This window comes from Sitophilus oryzae, unplaced genomic scaffold (assembly GCF_002938485.1).
Source record: "Sitophilus oryzae breed Bouriz unplaced genomic scaffold, Soryzae_2.0 scaffold_866_pilon_pilon, whole genome shotgun sequence".
In the NCBI taxonomy this organism is placed as follows: domain Eukaryota; kingdom Metazoa; phylum Arthropoda; class Insecta; order Coleoptera; family Curculionidae; genus Sitophilus; species Sitophilus oryzae.
Window position 1 is genome coordinate 1,183,904 of NW_022147490.1, and position 26,265 is coordinate 1,210,168.

Here is a 26,265-nt window from a genome sequence, read left to right on the forward strand (position 1 = left end):
TTTTTGTATAAGGAATTTTTCAAAGAGTTTTTTAATAGTACAGTGTATATGATTCTCACTGGTAGGCCCTATATACCGAGTGATATTTTTTCTATTATCTAATTTTGTTATAATGTGACACAGTGTAAAACGGACCTCTTTTGGACTACGCCTCTCCTATTAATCTATGACCTTCGTTTAGATTTCCTGCTTGGTCTTGGTACCATCGATCGTTGAGCAAAGCACAGTGCAAGTAGTAAAGTAGTGTATGCGTGGAATAGAGATAAATATCACTCCAGCTATCTACATATATAGTCTCGTTTGGCAAGCCAGAGTCAGTAAGTTGTGTGTCGTGTCACAGTAGCAACACTTTGGCTCTATATGTTGTTGTCAGATTTGTGGGAATAAATTTTGGTAAGGTAGGCTTGCCATTTTTTTAGTACTAGTAAAATTTATCGATATAAGTCATCCCTTGTATAATATTAAAAATAAATTAAAGTATGGGTAATCTAGAGGTCAAAAAACACGTTATTAAAAAAATCGTGACTGAATATCAAGGACTAAAATCCTTTATTACCTAATAAAAACACCGTTCTGTAGAAGCCTGGTTTACACGGATCTATATAAAGAACAGCTAAAGTTTATATTATGTTGACAACATAAATGTTAGATATAACATGTGCTTTACAAAAATATATAATACGTGTTTCTTTGTATCCCGGAAAACTTATTAAAATATTTATTGTAAGAGAGCGTAAACTGAAAATATCTGTGTAAACATTCCATGGGTTTCGAATTCAAGGAGACATTTAATTTATTTTTCTGATTAGAGTCTATTAAACGTCAACTAATAAATGGGAGTTTTCCAAAAAAAAACTCGTTTTAGCTTTAGGTTAAATTTAAATTCCCATCTGTCAATTATATAGGGAGAACAAACACCCTGCGGAATATGTTAACGAAGTAAGGAATTCAAAAATTAATTATCATCGAGGTATATCTTTTCTCGATAATTTTTTTGATTCATCTCAATAGGATTTGAAAAAATGCATAGGGAATGTTAATTATACAGGGTGAGTCTTAAATAAGTGCAAATATTTTCAGGGCTGGTAGATCTCGATAAAAGAAACATATTTTCTCTTTGTCGTTTTTCAAATAAGTCCAAAATAACCGACTTATTTTACTTTGAAAATTTCCAAAAAAAAAATGATTTTTTGCTTAAATTTTGAGAAACATTAATCTTTTCTGGGTTTTCTTTCTTGTAAATTTAATCTACTACCTATGTTGCCATATTAATGTGGTGATAATTATCAAGAAATTATGATTTTTGCCTAAAAACTTCCTTTACGTCAAAAAATTCCAATTTTCAATTTTTTTTTTCGTGAAAAAAACCTCATAATCGTGTTTCTGGGGTCGAAATATACTACCACTGAAATTATTTGCACTTATTTAAGACTCGCCCTGTACAGAGTATATTTTTAGTTTTTGGTTTTTTATTTTTTTCAAATAACATAATATCATGTAGTACGTTTAGTCTTGAGTGAATAGAATATTTTTGGAGCTATTTTTCGAAAATTTTTACTCCCCCATAAATGGAGCTACGTTTTTAATGAAATACCATTGGCGTAACTACAGGGGCGACCGCGGGTGCCGCCCCCCCCACCCCAGAGGAATCCTGAATTATGACTCTTGGCTACGTATTAATTTCTATTTGGTTGTGATGCAGTAAAAATGACGTTTTCTAGTTTTGTTTAGTTAATATTATTTTGTTATGTTCAAAAAATGTGTTAATTTTTATTTTTTTTAGAAAATTTGTAGTTATTTAAGTAATCTACGGGAACACGGTTTGATAACCAAGTCTATGAGATTTATTGATAGAGAAATTCATGTAAACGTTTTATTCTATAAATTTGTTTTTAAAATTAGTTTTCATTTTTAAAAAAACAAAAGCCCTAGGCCCCCCATGGGCGCAGCCCCAGGACCCCCCCCCCCAGGCCCACCCCAGGATAAATTGCTAGTTACGCTAATGTGAAACTTAAACATCTAAAAATAATAAGATTGTAATAAGATAAGTATCAAATTAAAAAAAAACAATCGTTGTGTCATTAACCTCTTCATTAAAAGGAATGAATTAAGCTTTTTAATAGTTTTTGATATTAATAATTAACTACCGATATTTTTTTAATTTGTTTTTCTTTTATTAAATATACCAGATTGGATTGTTTCTACAAATCCACGTAATTCATGTTATCTTTTATAGTATATAAAATGGCGGCACACTCTTTGTTGTGACCGACAATTTGTGATTTGACTTCTTTTCATAGCGATATGAATTCCTATTGTGTTTTACTATATACAGTGTTTTTCAAGAAATTGTTAATGAACTAGGTTTGGGGACGGTTGAAACAGTAAATAATAGTAGTTGATTTATGTTTGATTGTTGAAATTTTTCCGTTTAGTTTAGTTCTCCTGCCCACATTATCTAAGATCATTGAAAGATTGGTTAAAAGAAGGCTTCTATCTTTTCTCCTTAAATATAAAGTACTTTCTACCCATCAATTTGGATTTCTAAGTAACAGTTGCACAAATGATGCTATGTTCGACCTTTTTAATAATGTATACTGTAGCCTGCATAACCATCACTCTACAGCTACAATTTTCTGTGATTTCTCTAAGGCTGTCGACTGTGTTAACTGTGTAAATCATAATATCTTAATTAACAAATTGCAATACTATGGATTCAGGGGAGTGCCGCTCGAATGGCTTAAGTCGTATATTGGCAACAAAAGGCAGCATGTGAGGATTGATACGTCTATGTCTTCTTGTAAGCCTATAGAATGTGGTGTCCCTCAGGGTTCAGTACTTGGCCCTATTTTATTTCTGGTGTTTATCAACGGCATTGCAAATCTAGACATTAGCGGTAAAATCTGCCTCTTTGCGGACGATACTTGTTTCACTTGGAGCGGCCCAGATGTTACGGCACTATATAATACTATATCCAATGACTTACGCACCATTAAATCTTGGTGCGATTCTAATCTCCTATACCTTAACCTTTCAAAAACTAAAGTTTTGTCATATAAAAGCCCTTTGTACTTAATAACACCACTATTGACGTCGTGGACTCTGTGAGATTCTTAGGACTTGTTGTAGACAACTCGTTAAAATGGGACTTGCACATCGAAGCCTTATCAAAGAAACTAAGCTCTGCCTGTTTTGCGCTAAGATCAGTTTCTAAGGAACCATCTACCATCATCTACCATACCATCATCAACCTCTAGAATGGTCTATTATGCCCTTTTTGAGTCGCATCTTCGTTATGCCCTTCCATTCTGGAGTACTTGCTGCGCGAAAAAATTTGATCGTATTTTCAAACTTCAAAAGAGAGCAGTTCGATACTTATTGGGACTAAACAGTAGAACTCACTGCCAGAATTTCTTTAAAAATTTCAAAATACTGACTCTTCCTTCCTTATTCATTTTTGAATCCGTTTCCTTAAACCGCAAGCTCATATTCTCTATTCCGGAAAGGCCTTCTCACAACTATCCACTTAGGAATGCGGAGCACGATATTTATCTGCCAACCCCAAGCTCAGAACTAGTTAAGGGCTCAATACTGTACAATGCCAAGAAAATGTACAATCATTTGCCTTCGAATATCAAGTCACTTTCATTCTTTCCCGCATTTCGCAAAGCTCTGAAATTATACTTGCTAGAGAGAGCCCTATATGCGGTAAACGACTTTTTTGTTGATGTTTAATCATGAACAATTTTGAATTTAAAAATTTTGATCATCTCACACACTGGTTAAAGGTCTAGTATTTAATATTCAATATTTTATAACTCTTGATTTTATGATATATAACATGATTTTATCCATTTACAGTTTTCCTTTTGTAAAATTTTCTAGGTACGCCTGTGTTCTGCAATGTCCATATATGTTTTATTTGTAATTTTATGACGTAAATTTTTTGAATTGCTTTGTATTGTATGACATTTTTTTTTATTATTTGTATATTTGTTTTTGTGCTTTTTTGTTTTGTGAATGCTTTGTCGATGAAGCTGTTTTGGCGTTTTGTACAATAAAGCGGTTTTTTTTAGTTTAAAATTAATTTTGTTAGTAGCTTTCTCTTAAACAATACTGTAGATTTTAATTATTTTTCTTACATGTTTTACTTAATTCTCTTACTTGTTTTTTTTCACTTTACTTACTTAAATGTTTTTTACTTGTCAAAAACTAATTACAGTAATTATCTGTATCTATATTAAAATACTGAAGACTGATTAAAATAATAATACCATCCCGGGCATGGGGACGGTTGAAGCAAATTGATTTTATTTTTTAAATATTGTATACTTCTCAAAAAAGCAACCCAGAAGCGTGTAGCTACCTTGATCGGAAATTTTAGAGTTCTCTGTCTCTTCTGTCTTTGTTTGACACATTGGAAATAATTTGAATGTTTGATCAGAGTACCTGAACCGTTTGATACACAAGAAAGGAGCATTTCTGAATGACATGTTCGGTCTATCTTTTTAATGTCTTTGGTTTGTAATCTCAACAATATAAATCCATATTAAAATGGATATGAACGTCAGTGGTACCGATTTGATTATTATTACAAAACAGCCTCATTTAAATTGATTTGTTTTTTTGCTATAAGCAATATCGGCGCTCTTTGTTACCGATATCTATTGATTTGACCTCACACAATGGCGAAATTATTTTCTATTGTGTTACATTATAACTAATCTCCTCTATTAAACCTTAAAGCAATTTGAAAGACTTATTGTTTGCGCTGAATATTTGTCTTATCAACTTTGATTTAGACGGCAATTAACAAAAAAATGACGTAATATGTTTATAATATTACATTATTAATAATATCAAATATTATGTAACAAACATTCTTTTCTTAGTTAGTGTAAATCCTCTATTTGGATCACACAAATTTACAGTTTCATCTCATATGTGATTCAGTAGTAAAATATTTGATTAACACACGGTACATATTTAGAAAAATATAAGATTTGTAGTGCTCAGTGGTAAATTAATGGTATTTTCCAGTAAGTTTTTCGAATTTTTATCACTTTATATTATCTAGGCGCACGTTAGTGGCCTAGTCGAGCACAGCCAAAGCACAGCCGTACCATCCTTTTCTCGAATGTATTAGCGGCACTTTTGACCACCCTGTAACTTCGTTGTGGATAAAGCAATAATATTAATTTTTACTGATCATATAGAAGACATATTATAGCTGGCTAGATTGCCAATATATATATAATCTTGGAAATTTTAAGTTCTTGAACCTTGTATCGATATATTCGTAAATTAATTTTCTTGGGACATTTAGGTTCCGAAAACACTGAAATTATGTTTTCATCTTGTTTAAAAAACTTTATTTGGTCTATAGACCAACGCTTGGGCCCACAATACAGCCTTCATCAGTATCTACAACAAAGTACAATCTTTATTTATTATTTACAAAAAGTTATGTTAAAAAATTTAAAAAATGTGTTAAAATAATTACAAAACAAACATATATGTAATTAAAAGCTTAATGAGTTATACAAATAAACAAAAAAAAACAGATAATAAAGCCCTAGTCAAACAATTTTCTTATCAGATCTTATTCTTATCAAAAACATTTCTTCTCATTATTTTTTTATTACATTATTTTTTTTTTAAGTTTATAAAATGCTTGGAAGTTAATTTGTTTTAACACTTACCATAAAAGAAATTACAAAAATTAATATCCAAAAACAGACAATCTATCACAGCACAATGACATGATTTTCACTAGTTTTTCGAACAATATAATTTTTTTGCAAGAAAAAGAGAAATAAAACGTTCTTTTTTACACTTGTTGTCGCTAGAGGATATACAAAATAGTTTTAGTACGATACAGCCACGGGCAAGCAATGTTGGTAAATGCAAATCGTTTTAAAAATGACATTTAAAACAAAATGTGTTGTATTTTTCTTTTTTCGGAAGCTAAATGTCCCAAAAAAATTAATTTAAGAATATATTTATAATTATACCTCATAGTTTATGAATAATCATCTGTCAAATTTCTTTAATTTCGACAGTGACTCACTGACATACTATCAAAACTCTAGGGTATTTTTAAGTGTCGCGAACTTGAAACTGTGAACTTGATTTTATTAGCGCATAGTAAATTTTATGCGGCTAGATGTAACAAGAAACTCTTTTTTGGAAGTCAGCTTCAGAAAAATATTTTTTTTTGTTCAAAAAGTATGCGCGGTTGGCGTTTCTTTACGAGATGCAAAAAATTGTTGCAAAACCCGCCTTATCCATTTTAAAAAAAAAATGCCTAATGACATATATTAATAATGGATCCTGAAATCTACATAGACATAATCCCAAACTGCAGTAAAAGTCGCCTATTCTTGGATAACATTCACCACAAATTACATTACTGCAGCAAAATCCTTCTTATCCAGTTAAATTATATGTGCTTTTTATTGTCATTATTGTTACAAATCACGCATTTTTTCATACACAAGTATAATATTACTAGAAGTATAATAAAACTATAGGTGCCCGGTGGCGTAGAGGTACAGGCTCTCGTCTACCAATCTGAAGGTAGTGGGTTCGAATCCCACACCCGGCATTTCATCAGCCAACTATTTTTATTAAAACAAAAATAGTTTGGATACCTTGGTCGACTCAGCCTTAAATGAGTACTTGGGATTCACAATCCTGAGGTAATAATAGGCGGTTGAAGCGTAGTGCTAGCCACATTACCTTCCTTGTATACCGAACGGCTCTAGTATGGCAAGCTGTACCTTGCTACTTCCAAGGCGTTAAACGCTATATACGGGAGCTATTATTATATTATAATATTACTATTACTACTGACGCAGTTTCAAATCCTTATTTAATTTTAATAAAATATTATAGTTAATAAATCAAGTCAGGATCCAAATACTGTATGATCAAAAAACGGCGTCCAGTTAGCTAGGAATTGACGATCGTTGACATTTCCCATATAAATTTGCATACAAAATGACAGTGTTCTTCATTTCATAGCCATCGCTGACGCCGTTTTTACTTGATCATTAAAAACTTCATGATTAAATATTAAATATTAATTTTTATTTCTAGAAAAACGAGATACGAAATAATGATTCCACTCAATGGACACGTTTTTTGTAAATTAACGCTTCAAACATATGCTAAAACAGTTTTTGCTTATTATCTCCAAACTCGAAACAACGTTTGTGGGATAAGACGGGTTTTGCAACTTGACGCCTCATTTTTACTAAAATGTATACAGGGTGTCATTGAAACGGTGTAAAAAAAATCGGGGTGTGATAGTACTCCTCAAAATAGTAAAAAAAGTTTCTATAAGTATAGGGCTGAAAATGCATATTAAGGGAGTTAGAGGCACTGAAAGGGTGAATTTAAAAAACGGTTGTTTTAAAATTGTAGGCTTAAAGAACGAGATAAAATTTCGAAAAAAAATCCTCTGCCATAAATTTTGACCCTAAATCAAATGGTGATACTGAAAAATTATTTGGAAAAGCGGAAAGGGTATTTTTTGCAAAGGTAGGGTTTTTTTCGTGAATAACTTTTTTGAGGTTATTTTTTTTGCAACGTGGGTTTATTTTTTGAAAACTACATACTTTTTCCTCCAAAAAAGGTGCTCTTGTTGCACATCGCCCAGAGCGATGGTTTTCGAGAAAATTGGAGACAAAGAGTTTGCTCTGATGGGTTGCTAACTGGTTAATCAACATAAACTTATGAAAGTTATGGCGGTTCAAAAGTAACCAAGTAGTTATTAAATAATTAATTGAAAAATCAAAATTTCATGATTTTTAAAACATCTTACTGCTTTACCAAAATCCAATTACCAAAATTCCTTATTAAAATAATGCATTCCTTAATTCATTCATAGTAAATGTTCAAAGTGACCACCATTCATTTCAATATAGACATCTGATCTTCTTCTCCACGATCTGCGTACCCTGTGGAATATCCTTGTTGCTGTCCGAATTTGATTGGAACAGTCAATAATGCGTTGCCGTAGTTGCTCTTCAGTATTAATCGACACTGAGAAAACCAAATTTTTTTAAAACCAAAAAAGATTATTTCGTTTTTAAAGCAAATAAGATGTTTTAAAAATCATGAAATTTTGATTTTCCAATTAATTATTTAATAACTACTTGGTTACTTTTGAACCGCCATAACTTTCATAATTTCATGTTGATTAACCAGTTAGCAACCCGTCATAGCAAACCCTTTGCCACCAATTTTCTCGAAAAGCATCGCTCTGGGCGATGTTCAACAAGAGTATCCTTTTTGTAGGAAAAAGTATGTAGTTTTCAAAAAATGAACCCACGTTGCAAAAAAAATTACCTCAAAACACCTAACCTAACCACCCTGTATAGAGGTGGGGGTAGTTTTCACCCTTCCCGTATTTTTTCTTGATTTTTGTGAAAGTCGAATATTAAAGCAAAAACATAGATACCCAAAATATTCCACATAAATTTCCACATTCCATATAAATGTCCACGGAATATTAGGACACTCAGCAGAGTAAGTTACAGCCAAAAAAAGTTTTTATTGCCTTACATTTTTTGCTGCCATTATACCTATAATATTTTTTTTTTCAAATAACTCCTTATTCAATAATCTAATCTCCGATGTATTACACTTGAAATTAAGGACAATTGCACTGAACTTGTCAGCGACACAATGGATACAGATTAGTAGTGGGAACTATCGAATGAATACTATCGAAACATTCGATAGTTGCAATTCATTCGAATAATTCGATAGTTAGTAAGAAAACATTCGTTGAAAACTATTCGAATAAAAATTATCGAATAGATCCGTCATCTGCCCTGAAACATTGTATTCTAGTAATTCGGCAGCAAAAACCATTCATTTATAAAATTCATTCATTTATGAAATTCATTTATTCGTCAGGATCGATTATAATAAAATATTAACTGAATTTTAGTTGTCGCCCGGCGACGTAGGTTTCTTTCCGAGAAACCCTACAGCGGTCGGTGGCAATGCTATGAAAGAAGCCGGCATCTTTGATTTTTTGCCGAGTCAGATAAAAATAAGGACACGTTATTTTTTTATTGAGGTGCTAGTTGTGGTGCTAGTATTTACACAGAAAATACATTATGAAGGGCGCTGTTGCCATATTTTGGTATTAGTTGATATTAGCAAAGACTATTATTGTTTGCCTTTAGTCAGTTAGGGATAGTGTGCCTATATATTCTGCATTTTTTTATTAATATTGTGTTATTACACTGCAATAATACTTGTTATTTTGGATGTAGGAAAATGATTTTTAATGTTTTTAAGCAAAGACTGGTTTAATAAATAATAATAATAGTAATAATTTGTTATACCTATTAACAACAAAATTTAAAATAATTTAATATAAACATTTTTTAAGTAGTAGCAAAATATAAACAACAAATTAGATGTCAAAATTATTTATATTAGATCCTATTTAAAAATAATATAGTCTCTAAATTTTTTGGCAAGGTTGGTTTATTAAAGAATAATAATTACAGAACTAATTTGTTATATTAACAACAAATTTTAAAATCATGAAATATAAACATTTATTAATTTTCTAAGCATGCAATGTAATGGAAGGGAAATATAAATAAAAAATTAGAAATCAAAATTATTTATATTAGGTGCTTTATAATTACTATTTAAAAATTATATTTACTTTTACTGGCATTTACTTTAAAAAATAAATTAAATATTTCTTCGCAAAAAACTACATGTAAGAGAATTAACATAAACAAAATACAAACATTGCTAACCTTTTTTTTAAATTGGCACGTGTAAAACTTTCATTTTATTTTTCTCACCCCATAGTTTGAGTTCGATAACCCCATTTACTTAACAACATTACTTAAATATGATTATTAAGTTCCAACTAATTCATATTATTAAAACATCTAAAATACAAATATGTATTTTTAAAATTAATTGTAAGTTCATCTCATCTCTGTTAAAAATTGCTACTTCGCCTAAAAATTTCCCTTTAAAAAAATGCATTCTAACCTAACCATAATATACCATATAAAATTAAATAATTGAAAGATCGGGCTACGGAAAATCACACAAATTTTCGGAAAAATTTTGACCACTGCGCACACAATCGTCAATTATTAAAAAAAACTACTATTTTAGTATTTTAAATATTTTAATAAACGAAAAAATAGCATAGTATTTACAAGGCGAAGTTATAAAAATTTGGAAGAACTAATAATGCACTGACGCACACAAAAATCAAACGAATACTAAATTTAACCATTTAGTCGCACGGCGAGGTTGTCACATATGCTTTAGTATACAAATGAATGAATGATTTTATTCGAATAAAACCATTCGATAGTTGAAATCATTCATTCAGTAACCATTCGATAGTCTAATTCATTCGATAGTTCCCATCGCTAATACAGATGGATCAAATCATTGCGCAATTGTTTCACAACTGAAAAACTGCATGTCAGTAGTTATCCACATTTCGGATCAAAACATGTACTAACCGCATAAATAGTACCGCACTTGACAAGTACTTTTTGATCCCGGACATTAAAAGATAACGAATTAATTGATATGAACATTATAATCTTAGGAAGATTATAATTATTATTTTTATGTCATATTTTATTAAGCCTGTTGAAAGAGTCCTGAAGGATTTTGATAAAGAATACCGTATGATAAAAAAAAACGGCGTCCGGTTGGCTTGGAAATGAACATCAGTGACATTCTCCATGTAATTCTACATATAAAATGAGAGCGATCTTCATTTCATAGCCATCGCTGACGCCATTTTTTTTCGATCATATTGTACAATTTACCTATGTCTTAAATTGACAGACACAACAGTCGCTGTCATGTATCCTCTCACTGGACACGCTTCATCAATAAATAACTTCATTACCTATTTAACTTTATGTTATTTTATTTGATTGTTAGATTAATAAGATGCATATATACCCAAAAAAAGCGAAGATGACAAGCTGGTGCTGAACAACCTGTGATAATAATTTACATAAATTTACATAAATCATTCAAAAATAATAATGATCTTCAGAAATCTGTCGTGTTAAGCCACACCCAAAATTCCAAACACACGTGCTTTGATTAAGGTTTGATTAAAGTTTGCAGAGCTTCAGCATTTGCTATAAAATAGCGAGCAATTTGTTATAAATCCATATAAATTATATATCACTGTAATCACACAACTTCAATCTATTTCCGTATTGTAACGGAATTTGAAGTTATGTCTTTATTTTCGAGAAAATTTAGTCCAAACATAAGGAATATTTTATTGTTGATGTTTGACTTTTTTTGTTTTTTTTCTCTCGTGGGAAGATTCCTCACGTAAAAACAAGATTTCTAATAAGATCAACATATAATAATTAATAAGATCAACATATAGGTCCGATTTTACTTTGTTTCGTAACTAAAATAGATTAGTCTTATTCATTTATTATAATTTTTGCAAGTTCTTTTAACGATTTGAATGAAGTTTTATGGATAAAAGTTACTATATAAGTTGTACTAGCGTGTACCCGAGATTTCGTTCGCTTCGAATTAATCATTTGCAATGGTGATGATAAAGCAAAGCAAGAATTTCCATTAACATACAAACTGGAAAAATCCGTTTGCCAAAAATAAGCTTTTTACGTCAAGCAGTTTAAGCAGAATCGTGGTTAATCAGTTACCCAACTTTTTGGAACACCCTGATTATGATTTTTTACACCCCATATGATTTTTTAAAAAATTTCAAAATATGTAAAAAAACAAAATAAATTATGCGTGTCTTAGCGTTTTCCCGAAAGACTAACCGTTTTTTAAATAAAAATATTGTAATATTCGAGGGGCGTTTTCACCATCTTGGAATTTGAGATTCGAGAAACCCCGCCTTATCGAACACACACAGTTAATCCGTTTGCCAAAAATCAGTTTTAAACGTCAAGCAGTTTAAGCAGAATCGTGATTACTCAATGGTCATATTTTATGAAACACCCTGTATAAATTTTTAAAAAATCTTAAAATATGTAAAACAACAAAATAAATTATACGTGTTTAAGAGTTTTCCGAAAAACTCACCGGTTTTTAAATAAAAAATATTCTAATATTTGAGGGGTGGTTTCACCCCCTTAGAATTCGAGTTTCAAATTATCCCTTCTTATCGAACCTCTACACCCTAAAGTCAATCCGTTTTCCAAAAATCAGCTTTTTACGTCAAGCGCTTTAAGCAGGATCGTGATTAATCAATTATCAGATTTTTCGAAATACCCTGTATACATTTTTTAAAAATCTTAAAATATGTAAAAAAAATAAAATATACGTCTTTAAGCGTTTTTTCGGAAACTTCACCGTTTTTTAAATAAATAATAGTGTAATATTTGAGGGGTGGTTTCACCCCCTTGGAACTGGAATTTCGAAAAATACCTTCTTATAGAACCTCTACACCCTATAATCAACCTGTATGCCAAAATTGAGCTTCTTACGTTAAGTGGTTTGAGCAGGATCGTGATTAATCAGTGAGTCAGTCACTTAAGGATTTTATATATTAGTATAGATTATACGACATATTGTAATGCTAAAAAAATGTCGACAGATAAATATGTTAACTAAACAATTTACTTTATTTTACAGATAGATAATAATGGCGCATGTTCCTCCCAATGAACTGATTTTCATATCGCCATCGAACGATAAGGTATTCCATCAACCAGGAGAACCCATCAAATGTAAATGGAGGGAATCTCTTACAACACACATTCCATCCCCACATTGTTCTCATGACTGGTAAGATGTTTATGTATTTATTAATAAACTACATGAGAGGCTACCACCGCAAAAACGGCCTAACCCCAAAAACCTTGTTTTGAGAATAAAGTTTAGTAACAAGAACGCTATTAGTTTTACTTGTGGACAATACTTTGATATTTTGCTGCAAATATTTGCCTAAAGACCTGATGAACTAAAATTTAGACGTAAGTGTATGAATAATAAATGTCGACTTCAAAAAAAAGCGAAATTGTGGATTATACCGCTTTTGATCTGGTAGCCTCAATAAGTGATACACAAAATTAGAGCAACGTACAGCAAGGTAAAACATATGCAAAGTTCAGAGGTAGGCATGCATCTGCATCACAGGAGCCATAAAAACCTGCCCCACAGCAGCAATGGTGGTCATTGTAAACACATCACTGCACATTGTCATCGGTAATCGGTAGATATGCCAATGCGAATGACTAGAATGGTTATTGACGGAAACAGTATTGAGAGAATTATAAGCTCAGGAGCTTAGAGCGCCCTCAAAAAGGAAATTCCACTTCTCAAACTCTCAGTGGATGACATACCAAGAATGTACAACTTTGAAAAACAACAAACAAACCTCAATATAGTTTTGAGCAACAAAAGAATTGGAAGAAAGAAAGGTTTGCTCAGCAGTTAAAAGACTATACCACAACGTGGTATACTGATGCTTCCAAAACCAAAGCAAGATCAGGGATAGGAGCGAGGATAGGAGTATTTTGACTCCGAAGCAATGGGCACCTACCTCAGCATCCTACAAGCAGAAATCTACGCTATCGAAAGATGTACAACTTAGAGATAGGAACTGTCTGAAAAAAGAAATATCCATCTTATCTGATATGTCAAGCAGGCTTAAAAGCGGTCAACTCAGTAACAATCAATTTGAAGTGGGTCAATGAATGCTTAGAGAAGCTGAACAAATTATACAAAGAAAATAAAGTCCTACTCACCAAGGGATAGAATGTACTGGGAAAGAAAACAATCTAGCTAGAAAAAGAGGAAACATTTTACTAACTGGATCAGGACCGTTCTGCTTCCCAAGTAGAAACCAACTCAAATCGTAACTCAAGAATCTGGAAGACTTCATCAGTAACCTGGAATGGGAATCCTGCAACGGTCTAAAGAACTCGAAAATTCTCAAGACTTACGACCGAGAAAAATCAAAGATTTCTTTGATTTAAGTAAGAACGATTCCTTGATACGGGTTAAGTTTGTTCCGATAGCATTTGGGAGCCAGATGTCCTGTTAAGAGATCTCTTTTAATCCGCCCTTTTTTACTGCTGAGCATTAGCAGTTCCTTGAATGAAAACCTTGCTATGCTTGTGTCCCTGTCTATTTCTCCAGCTAACGGTCTGCTTTTCTCTAATCCAGAGTTTTACTACACTCTAACTAAGTTATCATTCGTTTGGGTATTCCCAGTTCCTACTGGCTCTGGACCAAGATAGGATTTTGATGATGCTTGCCTTGCTGGTTCATCAAATTTTAGTTGCATCGTACCGCTGTGGCCCAACACCAAGAATAATTTAATTCTGTTCTTTTCCGTCAGTTCGAGGTTCATCCAGGCATTCCCAGAAGAGGGTCCTCGAACATATCTTTGGACTCATAGATGCCTTAAGTACCACCTGACTGAAGTGACTATCCACCTGACTATCTAGCAAATTACTGATGAGAACAAATTCTAACTTCTGATATACTGTATTAAAGAGAATTTAAAAATTACATTTAATTTTTCTATAAAGCAGTTAATATACAGGGTGGCGCACCTCATTCGCCTCGGTTGATTATACGAAAACGGAGAGATGCAGAAACAAAATATTTTATGGGTATATGTGGGAAGGTAATGTGCATAATTTAAAATTATTTTGAAATGTACAGGGTGTGTCAGAACTAAGATCAAAATTTTTAGTAAAGTCTATTTATCTGGCTTGAAAGTCAGTACACGAATTAATTCCGAAAAGTAATGTACGAGGTGATGATAAACTTTTTTATTATAATTTTAATAACTTTAAATATCTCAAAAACCAAAGCTTTTAAACATATTAAACCCTTATAATAAATGCCTTATTTTATGCCCAAGAATCCAAAAATGAAATAAAATACCGGGTGTTCCATAAGAAAAAATATAACTTTAGTATGGATCTTAGTTCTGACACACCCCGTACATTTGAAAATAATTTTAAATTATGCACATTGTCTCTCTACATATACCCACAAAAGATTTTGTTTCTCCATCTTTTCGTTTTCATATAATCAACCGAGACGAATGAAGTGCGCCACCCTGTATAAAGTATTGTTTACAAATAAAAGACAAAGTGGTTCAGATCTCCATTTTACATATTGTTTTATTATATTTTCAGGAAGCAAAAGTATCCAAAGTTAGTTTTCCCAGATGTTCTTTCCATGATCGGCAATACTCCAATGGTAAAGTTAAACAACATACCTAAAAGTGCCGGTGTGGAATGTAATATATGTAAGTATTTCTTCTATAAATTCAGGAAAAACGATTTACCAATTTTTTTAAAATAAAATATATTATTTTTATTTAACCTTTCGAGGGCTCTAACTTTTTCGGGAAGTTTTTTAGGGCATATGTTCATAGGAATGTATTGTTTTATATTTATTTGTAGAATGACCCACCCAAGTTAGGTACAGGGTATCCTACTAAGAATAGCTCTCGGCTGTATCTCGGAAAGTATTAGCCGTAGAGCATACGGAAAAAATATTTATAACTAAAGAGGCTATGAGAAATTACTGGAAATTTTTTTCAAGTTTGTAAAACGGTCGCTTGGGGGCAACTGCTATGAACTGCTATGAAAAATCGCGCAACTGCTATGAAAAATAAGAAAATAGAATTTTTACAGGATTTTGCCTAGATAATGGGTACTATAAATAATAGCTTCATAATCTTCAGTAAATTTTGGATTTTCTTTGTTAGAACTATTTTTCCCTATCTGCTAAAATGAAGTGGTGGGGGAAGGTTAGATCTATCTTTATTTAGATGTTCATAACTCCGGACTGGATGATCAGAATACAACAAACGAGGGCTCGTATAAAAGAGTGTTTCTTACTCTATATTATACCATAAAAATAAAAATACTAATGTTTTGAACGTAGACGCTAGGGGGCGCTTTCTTACAATTTAACAAACATAGCGCGTTTTTTCAAAAAAATTAAATACGATAGTATGTGTAATTTTAGCTGATAGTATTAAAAGCTTAAAAAGTCAGTGAAAACCGCATCTTGATATCTTCTTTCAAACCGAAGATATTAGCAAAATTATAATAAATACCAAAAAATAAGTCCTTAATTACCTTATTTTTACAATACGGTATCAGTAGCCCTCTTGATTATGCCCATTCTAACAAAAAAATAAGATAGAAAAAGTTAAAGTTTATTTTAAAGTCGACGAAATACCAGAATACCATAATACCAGATGTATTAATATCTAATAATTTAAACATTAATAACAGTGAACAAGAAATGATGATTGAGTGAAGTCATGGTAGGCTTTGGAAAAGTTGCTTTTCGCGTAATAGTATAAACGTCAAATTGTTATTAGATCAACATTTTGATTGTCTTAGCAGCGTTTGTTATCTTTTAATTGCTTTTTCAAAATGCCTTTATTCTTTGAAGTAGTTAAAGTTGTTGGCATTTTGAAAAAGGAATCAAAAGATAAAAAACGCTGCTGAGACTATCAAAATGTTAATCTAATAACAATTTGACGTTTACCGCGCAATGTTTGTAAAATTGTAAAACAACGCCCCCTAGCGTCTACGTTCAAAAGCTTATTATTATTGTTTTATATGGTACAATATAGAGTAAGAAACGCTCTTTTAACCAAGTCTTCGCTTGTTGGATTCCGACCATCTAGTCCAGAGTTATTAATATTTAAATAAAAACAGATCTAACCTTCCCCCACCACTTTATTTTGGTAGATAGGGGAAAATGGCTCTAACAAAAAATATTCAAAATTTACTGAGGATTATGAAGCTATTACTTATAGTACACCTTATCTAGGCAAAATTGTGTGAAAACTCCATCTTCTTATTTTTTGTTGCAGTTGCGCCCCCTGGCGGTCGTTCTACAAACTTGAAAATAATTTCCAGCGATTTCTCATAGCCTCTTTAGTTATAAATATTTTTTTCCGCAGCCATTACGGCTAATACTTTCCGAGATACAGCCGAGAGCTATTCTTAGTGGGACACCCGGTACACTATTTTTTGACACTCCGTATAATTTTTCAGATTTTTATTAGAATTATTTCAAACGAAATATCAATTTTTCAAAAACCGAAAATGTATTTTCACTTTCTATATGTTAATGTTTTTATGACAATCAATCAAAGTTATTTTATCAATTTTAGACGCAAAATGTGAATTTGTTAATCCCGGTGGATCGGTAAAAGACAGAATGGTAAAAAGAATATTCGAAGATGCTGAAAGACAAGGACTAATCAAGCCTGGAATGACTATCATAGAGCAATCGTCAGGAAATACTGGTATTGCGGTCGCACTAATCTGTGCTCTAAAGGGTGAGTATTAAGAGTCCATTTCGCCAGTCCGAAAAAGTAGCAACGTTTTATGTAAAACTGGCTAGGTATTTTTACACAAATGAAGAAGGAAATTAAAGATAAAGGATTATACTATATCTGTATTGTAGCACATTTTTAGACAAATTCTTTATATTTAAGAATTTCACGGTCAAACATCAACAAAATATTCCTTATGTTTGGACTAAATTTTCTCGAAAATAAAGATATAATTTAAAATTCAGTTACAATACGGAAGTAGATTGAAGTTTTATGATTACTGTGATATATAATTTATATGATTTTGTAACAAATTGCTCGCTATTTTATGGCAAATGCTGAAGTTCTGCAAACCTTAATCAAGCCTTAATTAAAGCACGTGTGTTTGGAATTTTGGGCGTGGCTTAACACGACAGAATCGGGCTCAGCCCTTAGGCAGATTTCTGGAATATAATATATCGTCCTATTGCTGCCAAAAGTCACTAACTAACATTTTTCCGAACAACCAAATTCAATCACTAACTATGTTTTGAAGCGGAGAATCGATTGCAAAAGTCATTAACTACGATTTCTGGCTATTTATGTTTTATTTTAATACCGAATAGTTACTAACTATAACATCTTTATGCAATGCAATTCTTCTTTAGACGCATTTTTCTCGGAAGTAATAAAAAGTAAGTTAGTGACTTTTGGCAGCAATGGGACGATATATTTTCTTCAGCCACACACCCGCTTTACCCAATCCGTGAGAGCGACCCGAACAGTATAGCCCAAGAGATGACGACATATTTAGAGAACATATTTTAGGCAAACTAGAATAACTAAAAATGTATAGTTTATTAACTGTTGAACCCAGAATCCTAAGTCTGGCTGGGGGGTTGGGGGTATTTCGCTACTGCGCAACCCATAACATTTGCAAAAAAATAAATCAAAAAAACATTCTTTAGGCAACTTGAAATTTGTTTATTCTTAAATTTTATCATCTATTTAACCTAGAAATAAGTATGCCAGATTTAAAGTGTAACCCGACCATTCCAAATATGTTTAATTATTATACCTGGAAAACATACTTTAGGCATTCTAAAATTTTTACAGCGTGTTTATTAGATGATATTAAAAAATATGTGTTAATTGCCAGACGAATTCAATGGGATTTAATACTTGCCAGACGCGAATAAAGATTTTAAATGAGCGCGATATGAAAGTCTTATGAGTATCCTATAAGCGCGAGAAAGATAGTTTATTGAGGCCCGGTCGGCAGCCGATGCGGCTGACGTAACAGCATTTTGGAGTCGTAAAAACTTAAAAAAAAACTAACTAATATTGAATAAATAAAAAGAAACATTTTTTAATAAAAATGTATGATTGAAATCCTTTCAATAAAAAGACTTTTTAATTTAAGTATTTTGTATCTGAAAGAATAAAAAGAGGAATAATTATTTAAAAATTAGCATAATATAAAATATATTTTTTTCAAACGTCACAAAAGTATAATTATTATTATACTTTTATGACATATTATATTATTATTAATTTTTGCGACCTGATAATATAAAAAAGTCATTTTAACGCCTAAGCATAAAAGTAAAGCACTTTTACTTACTTTTGAATCTATTTAGAAAGATTAACAATGGTACTTTAATAAAATTCCAGAATACTTATTTTTTAGCACTGTACATGGTACCCTTTTGTCGGGACTACGTTTTCTGGTAAAACCACTTCTTTAAATTTTAAACCATGTTGTTGGCGCACTTTTAAAAATTCTTTGCATTTTTGTAGTCTGCCTTCATCAAAAACAATAACTTTGTCACTAGTAACTTTTTTACAAACTACACAACTTAAATGTTTTTTATCCCTTGTGATTTAGTAGTTAGTAGCGAAATTAGTAGTTACTAAAATATTTATTTGCTGTAATTATTCTAAACTATTTACACTATGCACGTTAATATTTAATTTATAAATACATATTTGTACATGGTAACTTAATTCCAACAAAATAATCTCGGAATTAAAAGCCTGCAAATAATTGAAACCGAAAAAAAATTGTTTTTATGAAAATTTGAAGTACACCAAAATACTGTTACGTCAGCCGCATCGGCTGCCGACGGGTCTCAATAAACTATATCTTTCTCGCGCTTATAGATACTTATAAGACTTTCTTATCGCGCTCATTTAAAATCTTTATTCGCGTCTGGCAAGTATTAAATCCCATTGAATTCGTCTGGCAATTAACACATATTTTTTAATATCATCTAATAAACACGCTGTAAAAATTTTAGAATGCCTAAAGTATGTTTTCCAGGTATAATAATTAAACATATTTGGAATGGTCTGATTACACTTTAAACCCGAAAAAAAAGTCTGGCAGACTTATTTCTAGGTTAAATAGATGCTAAAATTTAAGAATAAACAAATTTCAAGTTGCCTAAAGAATGTTTTTTGAATTTATTTTTTTGCAAATGTTATGGGTTGCGCAGTAGCGAAATACCCCCAACCCCCCAGACAGACTTAGAATTCTGGGTTCACAAGTGATTAAACTTATTTTTTTTTGTTATTCTAACTTGCCTAAAATATGTTCTCTAAATATGTTGCCAGCTCTCCGGCTAGTACAGCGTAATAGACTCTTAAGTATTTTTTTTTGGATCTAATGTTAAAAAAATGTCTGCTAACACAAGTTCTACAAGGTAACAATATGTTAAATATTTTTAGGCTACAAATGCATAATTGTGATGTCAGAGAAAATATCCGGCGAAAAAGAAGCAGTGATAACTTCTTTGGGAGCCAGCGTAGTTCGATGTCCAGTCAACGCCCCCCTTGATGCTCCCGATGGAATGTGGGGTGCTGCCCATCGATTACGTAATGAAATTCCGAACTCCTTCATATTCGATCAAGTATAAATACAATTTTAATTTTAAAAATTAATCAAAGCTAAACTTGTATCCTTTTTTAATTTCAGTTTTCTCATCCTGGGAATCCCCTCACGCACTACGATACAACAGCGCTGGAAATTCTGGACCAACTCGATAACAAAGTCGACATGATTGTGAGTTTATCAAAATATATTTTAAAATGTGGTTGAAATATTATGTCATGAGAGTTTAATTTTTTGATTATTTAATTTTATAATAAGTTAAATGATGATGATGATATCTACCGTATGATCAAAAAAAATGGCATCCAGTTGGCTGGGAAATGACCATCGATGACATTTCCCACATAAATTTACATATAAAATGACAGCGATCTTCATTTCATAGCCATCGCTGACGCCGTTTTTTTTCGATCATATGGTACTACATCCTTCGGTGTCCTTTTCTATGACCTATATGATTGAATCTGCTCATTTATGTCAAAAAAGAATTATACATACTGCTATACATAATATAATAAATTATAATACACTGGATGTGTTTCAAAAGTGGCGCACCCCCATAACTTTTTTTATTTTTTCGGATAAAAAAAAGAGATTTGATATATTAGTATATATGACACTACAACTTTTGATTTTTAAATGGCACTCTCGGTATATTTTACTTCGATATAAAGTGGCACTCTGAATAGAAGGACATATGTGTCAACTTTTGACATTTGCTGTGTTAAAAACACGGCTGTGTCATGGCTGTGTTAAAACAAACAAATTTTTAATCTTGAAAAAATAGATTTGAACGTCTAATATTTTCCTGTCTTGTCCTGGCCGGTTAAAAGATGCCCAAATCGTATTTTTAATCATATCTCAATTTTTTTCAAATAGAACAACATTTTTTTACGAATAACTTGATACTTATTTAAGTATCATTATCTAAGTATTTACTTAGTATTTCGAGTCAAATTGTCGTTATGAACCATAAGCGAAAATGTCAAAAGTTGACGTATAATAGTCATTCTATTATTCAGAGTGTCATTTTCTATCGAATAAAGTAATAAAATACCGAGGGTGTCATTAAAAAATCAAAAGTTGTAGTCACTTCCGGTGAAACAGGAACTAAAACAATTGAATGCGTCAATCAATCCTAATTTATGTCATATATTCACATACCAAATCTCGTTTTTTTATCTGAAAATATAAAAAAATAATAAGGGTGAGACGCACCCGTTATAATATATTTGTTTTAGGTGTTTGGTGGTGGTACCGGTGGTACAGTAACTGGAATAGGCCGTAAATTTAGAGAAGTTTCACCTCACACAAAACTAGTAGGATTCGATCCAGTAGGATCAAAGTATGCATGTCCGGCAAGTCTTAACGAAACTGACGTCACGTTTTTTGAAATTGAAGGTAATGCTAAAAGACCGTATGATCGAATAAAAACGGCGTCAACGATGGCTATGAAATGAAGATCGCTGTCATTTTATATGTAAAATTATATGGGAAATGTCATCGATGGTCATTTCCAAGCCAACTCGACGCCGTTTTTTTTTCAAACATACGGTACTTATTGGTAGAATACACCAAAAGGTCGTATATAAGTAAAAACAGCCTTAAATAAGTGCAGGTATTTTTAGGGGTATGTAATACATTTCATATACATATTTTTCGCATACATATTTTTTAAAAAAATCATTTTTTATTTTAATCTGATTTTCTTTTTTTAATAGATTTTGTTTTATTTAAATCAGTTAAATTCATATCCAATATGGTTAATAACTCTCAGTTATTTTGGACTTCTTTGAAAAACGGCAAAGAAAAAATAAATTTCTTTTATCGAGATCTACCGGTCCTGAAAGTATTTGCACTTATTTTAGACACACCCTATATACAGGGTGTGCCACTATAAACTGACATATTTTGTTTACGCCTGTTTGATATTTAAAATTTTTATGTAGGAATTGGATATACAGTAGTTCCGCCAACATTGGATCAAGGTGTTATGGATTATTGGATCAAAACCACCGATTTAGAAGCATTGCCTATGTGTAGAAGACTGATGCGCGAAGAAGGTTTATTAGTAGGTAAATATTGTAACTTGATTGTAACCAAGTTATTTTTGTATTGTTTTGTTTTAAAACTTGCATTCAGAATTTTAGTTTTATAACCAATTATTTTCTCTAGTAGAGGTAGTGGTTCCTCAGCTATAGGTATGAATATTTTGTATTTTAGGCATGAGCAGTGGAGCTGCTTTAGTTGCCGCCCTCAAGGCTGCCAAAGGACTAAAAAAGGGCCAAAACTGCGTCATAATGCTTCCGGATAGTATTAGAAACTACATGACAAAATTTGTGTCCGATCGTTGGATGGACGCCAAAGGATACCAACCGTGCGAAAATAAATACAACGTTTGGTAGGTATTAATTATTTTTTGCTTGACAGTTTTCTTTTATAAAAATGCATATCAGCAAAACATTTTTTTTTTCGGTAAAGAAAATGCTTTAATAATATTCTGACCACAGCCTGTTCATACCCAGCATGTCGACCTCCCATCATTTGCTTGGAAGTCTTGGAAGTACTGCTGACATCATCATTATCAGCTTGTTCAACTATTTCCAATTACAGTGTAGTCTCCCTCACATACTCTCTTTGTACTTGGGCCCATTGTTATCTATTGTTGGTTATACGGGCCCAAGTTATCCCTGTTAATTTCCTAATATCATTGTCCCATCTCAGGTTCGGTCTTCTTCTAGGTCTCTTAATTCCTCGTGAGTACCGCTGTAATTTTTGTGGTCCATCTGTTGTCCGTTCTTCTTGGCAGGTGTCCTGCCTATTGCCATTTGAGGGATTTGATTCTGTGGATGACATGTATTACTTGGGTGTTTTGTCGTATCCACTCTATTCTTTTACGGTCTCTCTTGGTTATTCCCAGCATATTTCGTTCCATTAATCGTTGTGCGATCTGCAGTTTCCTTATGATGTCCGTTTTAAGTGTCCAGCTTTCGCATGCATAGGTCATGACTGATAGTAGGTACACATTGGTCGAATGCTTTCTTCTTTAGATAGAGTGGAATTCTAGATTTGAATATGATTGGGTTTCTTCCATAAGTATTCCATGCTAACTTAATTCTTCTATTGATTTCTGGTAGTAGAAATCCCAAGCTGTGTATTAGTGGTCCCAAATATATATATATATATATATATATATATATATATATATATATATATATATATATATATATATATATATATATATATATATATATATATATACCGTATGATCGAAAAAAACGGCGTCCAGTTGGCTGGGATGACGATCGATGACATTTCCCATATAAATTTACATATAAAATGACAGCGATCTTCATTTCCCAGCCAACTGGACGCCGTTCCTCGATCATACGATATATATATATATATATATATATATATATATATATATATATATATATATATATATATATATATATATATATATATATATATATATATATATATATATTTTCTTCTACGGCTGACGACTGCTGACATATATGAAGGAAAACAGGCGCGACCTGTGAAACATCTGCCTGCGAATACGCAAGAACAAGCGTAGATGGTCAACTGGTAGTGAGTAAGCTGTGATTCTGACGGTCTCTGAAAATCGTAGAATAATTAAACATAAACAAAACATACATTTTTAGCTCATTTTATCCCATTATAGACCAGTATACATGTATTATGTCTTAACTTACGACCTAAAATTTTTGACGTTAATTTTCATTCATACAAAACATTTTTTTTGTATAAATAACATATAGACATTCGTAATGCAATAATTTTAAATAATAGTATATTGTTTTATTAAGGGTAAAAGTAAAAATGACACTTTTTGTGGCGAGACTGTACCTTTGATTTGGCATACAGGCGAGTCACAAAAAGTCATTTTTTACTCCTAATAGAACATGCTATTTTTTTTTCAAACGCCACAAATAATTTTTTAAATATGTAATTTCAAACGTTCCAAATAATATAAAAAAAAATAAAAGTAATAGCTTCTATGTACCTAATTATATATTGAGAAACTATGGTTACGCTAGTTGAATTTGACACTTTATGTCAGCTTAATAATATATTTTCGTACTTTTGTGCTTAGGCGTAAAAGTGCTTTACTTTTATGCCTAGGCGTTAAAATGATTTTTTTATATTGTCAATCATGTCAATACTTTTGTGACGTTTCAAAAAAAAACTGTATTAACATCAGAAGTGTGAACAAAAAGTGTTTCCATTTGTTTTCTTTTGAATAAAAAAATTCTATAGATAGCTTTGTTTTATATTTAAAAAAAAAATTAAAATGAAGATGATTAATTAATTTGATCCTGCAGTATATTTGATAAAAAATATCATAATACGTTTATTTATTTATTTACAAATTATTTTTTGTTTCTTTTGTTATAGGTGGTGGAATCAGAAAGTGTCAGACATAAAATACAACACTCCTCTTATTGTAAACACTACTGATTCTCTGGAAAAAGCTTTGAATTTATTACAATCACAAAAACGGAACGAAGCGGCAGTTGTAGAATCCAACAGGTAAAACTTTAAACCCTATTTAGTTTTAATTCTTTTCAACCACTTATCTGTACATATTTACTATCCTCCATTCATGCAATTGTGCAGCTCCGAACTGTTCAAGAACGCGATGCTCTCACTCCATTCAAATGAGTCATAAAGTTCAGAACTATTCCGCGCCATATGGCGGCACCAGGCTATCGCGCACAGCTCCTTTCAGAACCGTTCTCGAGTAACCCAGAGCGTGAAGCTCTGGAACTTGAAATTCGTGAATGGAGGGCAGCAATTTACTGTCCTCCATTCACGCAGTTGTGCAGCTCTGAACTGTTCAAAAACACGATACTCTCACTCCATTCAATTAGGTCAAAAAGTTCAAAACTGTTCCGCGCCATATGGAGGCACCAGTCTATAGCGCACAGCTCCTTTCAGAACCGTTCTCGAGTAGGCCAGGGCGTAAAGCTCTGGAATTTGAAATTCGCGAATGGAAGACAGCAAATGTCTTGCCTGTCAGACTTACCTGCTTCTGCTTAGTTAAAACGTATGAGAGCTTTTTCTGACCTATAGATCACGAAAAAGAACGGTGTCCTGTTTTGTGGAAATGACGATTGATGACATTCCCCATATAATTTTACTTACAAAATGACATCGATCTACATTTCCAGGCCATCGCTAACAAAGTGTTTTTTTCTATTGCATTGTATTTATCATTTATAAACACTTTATGTTTTATTGCAGAAATCTAGTAGGCACAGTAGACATTCCAACCATACAAAACAAAATCCTATCGCAAACCCTTAAACCTAGCGATCCAGTTGACAGGTGTACTAGCAGAATTTTGCCAAAATTGACAAAAGATTCGATTTTAGGCAGAGCCTATCGCATAATTGAGAACGACCACTTTGCGATTGTAATCGAAACCACTGGTAAATATAGAAAAAATCTTTATTTTAGAATTTTTTAGTAAATGTATTATTTATTTTGTTATAGGTAGTGGTGGTAATAAAATTGAAACACCGATAGGCGTGATATACGGAGAAGATATATTCAATTATGCTGCTACAAAACAGAATTAATTTTATTATACATTTTTTTTAATAAAAATGAAAGTAAAAATATGGTTTTTGTTTTTTCTTTCACTGTACTATATTCTACTCCCATCTCTACATAAATTTTAGTAGATATATTTTCTAACTTCAACAATGACTTTTTTGTAAAATGCGGTAAAATGTTTTTTTCTAGTATTTCCTACATTTTTCGTCTCTTATAAAAAAGGAATATTGGCTTATGGAAATTGCCAAATCGCCCGACGCTAACGGACAAACGAAGCACTTTTTATCTTGATTCTAAAAATATGTAGTTTTTTTTTTGTTCGCGGGATATTGAGACACTCTGTATGTAAATTGACGAGAAAATTTATTATATATCGATATATTAAAGCTCAATCCTACACCGTCCTCAAGAGTAGGAATGTGCATCCAGTTTATGTGAACTATGATCTCTATCTGTAATC

The 26,265-nt window shown here is 31.9% G+C and overlaps 1 protein-coding gene across 3 annotated transcripts; it reads left to right on the top strand.

Moving 5' to 3' along the window:
- The first annotated feature begins 236 nt into the window (after positions 1 to 236).
- Positions 237 to 25,872, top strand: LOC115890453 (cystathionine beta-synthase-like). 3 transcript variants are annotated; one of them, XM_030910680.1, is made up of 12 exons: positions 237 to 393; positions 12,652 to 12,804; positions 15,174 to 15,286; positions 17,180 to 17,347; positions 20,054 to 20,235; positions 20,301 to 20,387; positions 21,458 to 21,617; positions 22,166 to 22,291; positions 22,440 to 22,617; positions 24,642 to 24,776; positions 25,491 to 25,678; positions 25,743 to 25,872. In XM_030910680.1, exons 2-12 carry the CDS (start codon positions 12,662 to 12,664, stop codon positions 25,826 to 25,828), a joined length of 1,566 nt encoding a protein of 521 aa, XP_030766540.1. In that variant the 5' UTR covers positions 237 to 393; positions 12,652 to 12,661; the 3' UTR covers positions 25,829 to 25,872. The 3 variants fall into 3 exon arrangements, with proteins under 3 accessions (XP_030766540.1, XP_030766541.1, XP_030766542.1); XM_030910681.1 differs by having other exon boundaries at positions 248 to 398; XM_030910682.1 differs by lacking the exon at positions 237 to 393 and adding an exon at positions 4,913 to 5,039.
- Positions 25,873 to 26,265: the final 393 nt, after the last annotated feature.